This window comes from Rattus norvegicus, chromosome 8 (genome assembly GCF_036323735.1).
Source record: "Rattus norvegicus strain BN/NHsdMcwi chromosome 8, GRCr8, whole genome shotgun sequence".
Lineage (NCBI taxonomy): Eukaryota > Metazoa > Chordata > Mammalia > Rodentia > Muridae > Rattus > Rattus norvegicus.
Window position 1 is genome coordinate 128862822 of NC_086026.1, and position 7689 is coordinate 128870510.

Sequence of the window (7689 nt, forward strand, 5' to 3'; positions counted from 1 at the left end):
GAGATGGTTCTCTCTCTCTCTCTCTCTCTCTCTCTCTCTCTCTCTCTCTCACACACACACACACATACATACACACATACACACACATACACACAGAACACACATACACAGCACACACAGACCACATACACAGCACATACACAAAACACACATATATAGCACACACAATACACACACAGCCCCCCCACAGCATATAAAGCACACACTGCACACACATTACACACCCGGCACATTCATACCTACTACACACATACACACACAGCATACAAACACACTACACACACAAACATAACACATACACACAGCACAAACGGCACACACACACATACATGCTACACACACAGTATACATATACCACAAGCAAAGCACACACATGACACACACATACATGTGTCCAACATTCTACCTGCTGTTGGAAATCCTACCTGCTGTAGGATGAACGTCCCTGTTTTATGAGTTGACTTCAGAAGCTCACAGCGTTTGGGTTGAATAAACCACAGTTTATTCTTCCGAGTATGACACAGGAGAGAATAAAAAAAACAAGTAATAATAAAACCAAAGCCAACCGTGCTGTGGCCAGAGTGGTCCTCAGGCAGGATGTGCATTCTGCCTCGTGGCAGCTAACTAAACTGGAGCCAAGCTGCCCACATCCCCATTGCTGGATGGTTCTAGGTAGGAGTGGTCAAAATAGAAACCTGCACACGTTCTGGAGATGACCGTTACACTGAAGGGCTCTGTAGTGTAATGGAGGGATGGACCCAGGCAGAGGGGCACACAGTCCCCTCCAGCACATGTTCTTTCCGCTCCGTGGTCTTTTGTTTGTTTATTTGTTTGTTCTCAGCCTCTGGGTCCACTGGCCAACCACAGCCCTAGTCTATTGACTTGACCTTGGATTTACAGTGAGGCGGGGGTGGAACAACATTCTCCAGGCCACAGTGTTTTCCTCAGGGTCACCATTTTGCTCCTGGACACACTCATCATGTTCCCACAGCAAGCTCCAACAAGCTTCTGGGCATTTGCAGCTTTTGGGGGTCTGTCTACCTCTTTCTCTCTCTCCCCTCGTGGCTCTCTGTTCCGTATCCTCACCACTCAGGTCAGCTTGCCTGTAGCCTTAAGTTTCCATACCTCATGTCTCCCTTACCCCATAACCCGTGAGTGACCGAAATCTGATGGCTGTCTTCTCTGCCTCAGCCTACTCCAGAATGAGGGCTTCAGAAGCCACCCCGTCTAAGACACTGTGAGTCATGTCCGTCCCATGGGAGGACATTTGGGATATGAATCACCGCTCGGAGTCTGCTGAGTGAACCGGGCGAGCGGTCAACTTCCTTCCTGATTCGATAGTGGGTAATACATTTATCTGACCCCGAGAGAGGGCAATGCCTGCTCGAGGAGTCAATTTGTCTGACTCACAACAGTAGACTGGGGAAAATGAACTCTTTCCAGGCCAAATGAGCCAGGCTTTGGAACTCATGAGCCCCGGTTTGAAGACTGGCTGTTCTGGGATGGTGACTTAAGCATCGAGGGGCCCACCAGGCCCCCCACAGGCTTGGCACGCCTGTCCTAGTTCATCCGCCAGCACTGACCAAGGGCAGCCGATTCCCGAAGTTGCTCCTGTAAGAGGTGACGGTGTCACGTGACCTGAGTTCAATTCTTCGGGAGCTCTGGGCAGCCCTGTGTGTAGACGGTGCCTCTCACTGGGGTTACTGAGTCTCTTCACGTGTTCCCGTGCACTTTGAACCTGCTCTGTCGCAGTGGGAGACCTGAGCCTCAAGGATGCAGGTGTTGGCTGTGGTCCAGCACTGGTTAAGATGCCCAGGCCCAGGGGAACAGGCTGATGGGTGCTGACGCTCCTGATGCTCTCTGGGCCTCTAGAGTCTTTGCTTATGGACTGACCCAGGAGTAAAACAGAAACCAGATCCTAGAGGAAGAACACTAAAAACTGTGAAACGAAACCAAACCCTCAGTGTATCTTGCTTCTTGTCTCTCGTCTCTGAGGAAGCGACGGTTACTGCTGTCTCCCGATCCTCACTTCCATTCCTCTGGTTGCACGTGCTCAGTGAAGTGCATGCTGCATTACTTGCTCAGTTTATTTCTTATTACTCTTTGCTTGGTATCTCCTTCAGGCTTGATGAGCCTCTCCCTCCCCCCTCCCCACCTCCCTCTCCCCTCCTCTTGATCGGCACTCTATGATTCCCGGATGGAGGCTTAGTAAAAGCACCTCTGGGCTTCGGAGAACTCACAAACCTACTGATCTGGGGAGGTGACCACCATTTTTATTCCCATGTGAAGTGAAGGCCGATTGAGGGGGTCCTCAGTGAGATGACAGTTTGGGGGTGGTGTGACCGGGAGCCCTGCCTTACACATGAGCCAACCGAGTCACAACCACAATCCAATCAGAGCTAACAGCGGTGACCCTCAGAGTTTGAATCTCGGCAGTGTCTGCTTCTTCTTAAACAAGGCGACTGTGTGACTTTGCAGCTACAGCCGTGTGGAAGCTTGCCCGGTGGGCTGCGCAAACTCAGTTCCAAAATTCCTGCTGGCAGGAAGGAAGATGCATCAAAGATTACAAAGCTAATTTAGGCTCACTCATCAAGATAACGTTAATTGTTCCAGTCTTGTTAATGAAGGACCACTAATGCACACAGAAATGCTTCATCCAAGACAACTTAGATGTTCTCTCCGTGGAGAGCCATAATGAAAGCTGTTTGGGGATGGACTCAGAGCTCCGTGCATCTTGCCTGGGTGGCCAGGGTGTCATGGGAAGGCAGAGATCCAGTTCCGGGAGACTCCAGGCTATTCCTCAATGCCCCAGTGAAGGAAGGGTCTCATTTAAAGTATCCGTAAAAGCCAGAAGTTAGACCTGAGTGTGGGTCAGCCTGTCACCCAGTGCTTGGGAGTTGGAAGCAGTAAGATGGTGAGCCAGCCTGGGCTACTTAGCAAGACTCCTGACTCAAAAGAAAATTAGAAGTCAGGGTCAAATACTGCCTTATATTATATTATATTTATTATTTTCAATTATGTGATCGCGTGTGTGCCTGTGTTCGTGGCCACACATACAGGTGCTCACAAGCCATAGCATGCATGTGGTAGTCAGAGGAGAACGACCTCAGATGTTGATCCAAAGCCTCTTTTTTTTTTTTGGTTGTTATTTTCCAATTTATTTAGGCTTGATCATTAGCAGTTGGACTGAAGGCCCACGTTAATCCAAATGAGTTTAACACAAGGGCTGGGGATGATTCACAGTTTGAAAGGAGGCTCCTGTGTTGAAGAGAGGAGCTGCTAAGCCTGACAGTGGCCCTAGTCTTGCGGTGACACCACAGTCAGGGTCACTGACAGAGTAAAGGTCCTCCGCCTTCACACCAGGAGGTTCTGAGCAGAGCGAGGAAACGAGGAAGAGATTCCATAAGCCTGACCATCCCAACAGGAAGCTGAGTGGCTGACGGAGAGCAGCAGTGTCAGCCTCCCATGGACGGTCAGGGCAGTGGGCACACATGCTTGCCCCCCACTGCATGAGCAGACACCGGTGCTCGGCTGCGACTGCTGACTTTCATCCAAGAAGTTCTTTGGTCTTTGCTGCCAGATGCTGGTCCAGCTCTGCCACAGTGTCGTCCGCCATTTGGCTGATCTGCTTCTCGATGAGCCTAATGGTGTCCTCCGAGGTTTTGTCCTTTGACTTCTTCGGTTTATTCATTGCATTAGTGCGAACCTTCCGTAAACTTTCTTTGGCTTTGTTGGTGTTCTGTTTGGCCGGTTTCACCAGCATTTCTCTGTGTTCCCTGCTTACTTTAGGAATGGGTACCCGAAATAGTGTTCCTTCCACTTCTGGGTTCAGATTCATTCCACTTTCTCTTATAGCCTTGATAGCTGTAGCTGTACACTCTGGGAAGCTGGCCATATTCACCAGAATCAGCTGCGGCGACTTCACGGAGATCTGGCCAATCTGGTTTAGAGGGAGCTTCCCATCAGCAGTTACCACAGTAATATGATCAAGGGATCCTGGTGCAGTCCTTATGTTGAGAGTCTTATTGAAATTATCTTTAAGTGCTTCCACCACAGATTTCATTGTCTTCATCCACCTCTTCCAAGCTGATTATGTCCTCAACCAAGACAGTGTTAATGTTTACTCTGGCCTGGGGCTGTCCTTTCCCTTTGGCTTTGGCCTTCTTGGTTGCAAAATGGTGAACTGGCTCTGCTGGGTAGGCTGAGTACTGTATATGATCATGTTGTCTTTCACACACTGTCTTCATGGGAACTTCTGAAACAGGTCTGCTCAAATCAGCCAGGTAACTGCGAAAGGCAGGGTGCAGTAGGCGAAAGCATCTTATTCCCAAGGCCACGACAGGAGAGAATCCTCAGAAGCAGCCACAGCTACAGCCGGGATTATAGAGAAACACACGCAGGACCGATCCAAAGCCTCTTGTCTGTTGGTGTGTAGCCCAGGCTAGCTCAGCAGCTAGCTTCCAGGAATTCTCCCCGGCCCTTCCTCTCCTCTCTCTCTAGGAGTGTTGAGATTTTGGACACGCACTACCATGTCCCTGTGTTACGTGGGTTCTGGGGATGGGATCCCAGGCCCTCACATTGCACAGTAACTGCTTTACCCGGTCAGCCAACTCCCTAACCACTTAGTAATTTTTTTGTCAAGTCAATGGCTTCATTAGCAGAGCAGACCGATGGTTAGTTCATTCCCTCTCCTGACCCCGTCCACTGGGGAAGATTTCTTATTAGGGCAGAGGTATTTTAAGATTTCAAACACCCAAGAGGATTATACCTTTAATTTTACTCAGGTATCCATTTGACTTCCAAACTGAGGACCAAGAGAGGGCTTTCCGGACTCCTGGAGGAAGCAGACTTTCTCTAGTTTGTGGACTCTCCTCCCAAGCTCCCTTCCCCATGTGTCTTTAAGTGGAACAGTGGTCCTTGCGTTGGAAGAGGGTTATGAAACAGAGATGATGCAGTAAGGTTAGTCTCTGGCTTTGCCCTTCTTCTTCCTCCTTCTGCACAGGGGTCTGATTCTCAGAACTGGACCAAAGAGACAAGAGAAACTGCAGTAAACCACCTGGGGCAGATGCTACTCCAGGTGTGTCCACCCTGGGCTCATGGCCTCCTGCCTGTCACCCAGGATGTATATGAATGTGGCCCAACAAAACACTGTGCGTGCGTGTGTGTGTGTGTGTGTGTGTGTGTGTGTGTGTGTGTGTGTGTGAGAGAGAGAGAGAGAGAGAGAGAGAGAGAGGGGAGTATGTGAATGTGTGAGGATGACCCTGTATATGAATGTGTGTATATGTATGTGTATAAATTTTTGTGAGTGTGACTCCATGTGTATGAGTGTCTGTATGTGTGTGTGAATGTGTATGTGACTGTATGAGTGTATTATGAGTGTGTATACATGTATGTGAGTGTGATTCTGTGTATGAGTATGTGTATGTGTGTGAATGTGTGTGTGAGACTATATGTATGAGTGTATGAATGAGTGTGTATGAATGTATATGAGTGTGGTTGTGAGTGTGTGTATGTGACTTGTGTGTGTGTGTCTGTGTACATGTATGTGTGTGTGCATATGAGTGCAGTTACCCATGAAGGCTAGAAGATGGCATGAGATCTTGGAGCTGGAGTTACAGGGTGTTGTGAATCACTTGGGATGGGTTGTGTGAACAGAGTTTAGTCTTCAAGAACAGCAGATACTCTAAACCACTGAGCTGTCTGTCTAGTCCCGAGTGTCTTTGCTTTGTTTCCTTGTTTGTATGGTGTGACACACCCTGTGCATGGGACTGTCAACAGATATCGGTCCACAAGGGCAAAGGAAGCAGAGAAGATGGACTTGACTGGGGTACAGAAGCCCTGTGAGCAGTGAGTACGTATAAGACTGGGGGTGGGGACGTACAGAAGCCCGTGAGCAGTGAGTACATATAGGACTGGGGTACAGAAGCCCCATGAGCAGTGAGTACGTATGGTAAATGCTGACACCCGGACCAGCTTCGGGAAAGCAGATCAACTGTATTTGGGGTGATTCAAAGCTTATATAATTTGGAGGACTTGGGGATAGAAACATTCAAGATGGGCAAAGCTCATTGGCTGAAGGCTAAGGGACTGAAATGTCTCATTAGCATGGGGGAAGTATTCCAGGAATCTCAGGTGTTAGCTGAACGGGTTCTTATCTGGAGAAAGGAAGTTGAATCTGTAATATAACTAAAGCTATGTGACATTATGCAGGTAGAGGCATGTGGGGAGGTTGAGCTCCCCAGACAAGGTCAGAGAAACCCTGCCAGCCAAGATCCTCCATTCTCGTTGAGTCGAGAAGGCTGTCCTGACAATGGTAGACTTTGACTTTAATTAACAGGACAACCATATGGTTCCTGGGTATGAACTTTGTAGGATGGCTGGACACAACTGGCCATGGTGTACTGCTCTTTACATGATGATGGGTGCCCCGCTATTCTGAGAGAATGTGGAAGGCAAGAGGAACAGAAGCCACATGAGGAAAAGTGTGGGCTTAGCGGCATGTGGTCTCCATGTGACTGCAAGGGGCACCTTGCACATGAATGTCATCGCAGAGTTGCAGCTACCTTGATGCAGTGGAGTCTGTTGTACCCTGAATCAGTCACTGGTGGGGAGGCCAGACCATCACAATCATTCTAGAACTGAGACCCAGCAGGCCCAGGGGCAGCTGTGTAACTAGAGGAGATGGTGATGTGGTGCAGGTGGAGTGTTCTAGAGAACTGAAGAATCAAGGAACCTCTTCCCAGGGTGTGTGTGAAGCCAGTGTGGGTGTGCATGAGTAGTAATCCACATTCCCTCCTAGGTCTTTTCCGCAAGCTTCCCAGGGCTCTTCCTCTCTGCTAAGCACTAAAGAATATCACTTAAGATCTAATGAGAATTTTCTTTTAAAAACCCAGCTATGTTATGTGAGTATGTTTTTGTTTTAGTTCCAGGTGTGGGACAAGAGGCTGGTGCACAGCAGGTGATTATGATTTGCCTCATGCTCCAGCAAGGGTGTGGTTTTGCCAGCTGCTGATAGTTTCTGCGAGTGTATGACTTTTGGAATTTATACTTTTGAGAAGTATAAATGCCAGAGCCCCAAGAGAGGGCACGGGCTCAGAGGATGCTGCTGCTGCTGCTGCTGCTGCTGCTGCTGCTGCTGCTGGTGGTGGTGGTTTCCATTGCTACAGTTTGTCAAGTGGTCCTGAGCAAAGAGAGAAGAAATTGGATATCCTGATATCGAAGATTGGACTCGCCTCAAGGAACCCGACGCCTCCAATCAGCAGGAAGTAGTCTGAAGAGGTCTACGCCCCCTTTCCCCTCTAACTTTCTTTCTCTCCTACCTAGTGTTGGGGGGTTGGAAGGGGTTAGGGTGGAATAAGGGTTGGAAGGGAGGTGGATATAAGAATCTAATAAAGTAGCCCAGAAAAGTCCATCTACACTAAGAGCTGGGGAGGTCATTCAGTCAGTAAAGCCTGAGATTGGATCCTGCCTCCCAGTTCTGGGAAGGTAGAGAGAGGTGGATCTTGGGACTCCGCCCAGGGTAGGCGAGTTAATGAGTTCCAGAGAAAAGGTTTTGGAGAGCCCTGACCCAAGAACCAAGGTGGATATCATCCTGGAGAATAGTACCCAACGCTGACCTCTGCTTCTATACACATGTGCCCCCATGTGCACACTCATACATGAACACACACACCACAAAATATGTAAGTA

General features: G+C 48.9%; 1 protein-coding gene across 1 annotated transcript; it reads right to left on the reverse strand.

The window, feature by feature from the left end:
* Positions 1 to 3507: 3507 nt before the first annotated feature.
* Positions 3508 to 4207, reverse strand: Mrrf-ps2 (mitochondrial ribosome recycling factor, pseudogene 2). Its single transcript, XM_063266266.1, has one exon. The coding sequence runs from the start codon at positions 4070 to 4072 to the stop codon at positions 3548 to 3550; it is 525 nt and encodes a 174-aa protein (XP_063122336.1). The 5' UTR covers positions 4073 to 4207; the 3' UTR covers positions 3508 to 3547.
* Positions 4208 to 7689: the final 3482 nt, after the last annotated feature.

Bases quoted from the DNA above. Each gene is read 5' to 3' on its own strand.
- Mrrf-ps2 (XM_063266266.1), bottom strand. From the start codon at position 4,072: ATGAAGACAATGAAATCTGTGGTGGAAGCACTTAAAGATAATTTCAAT.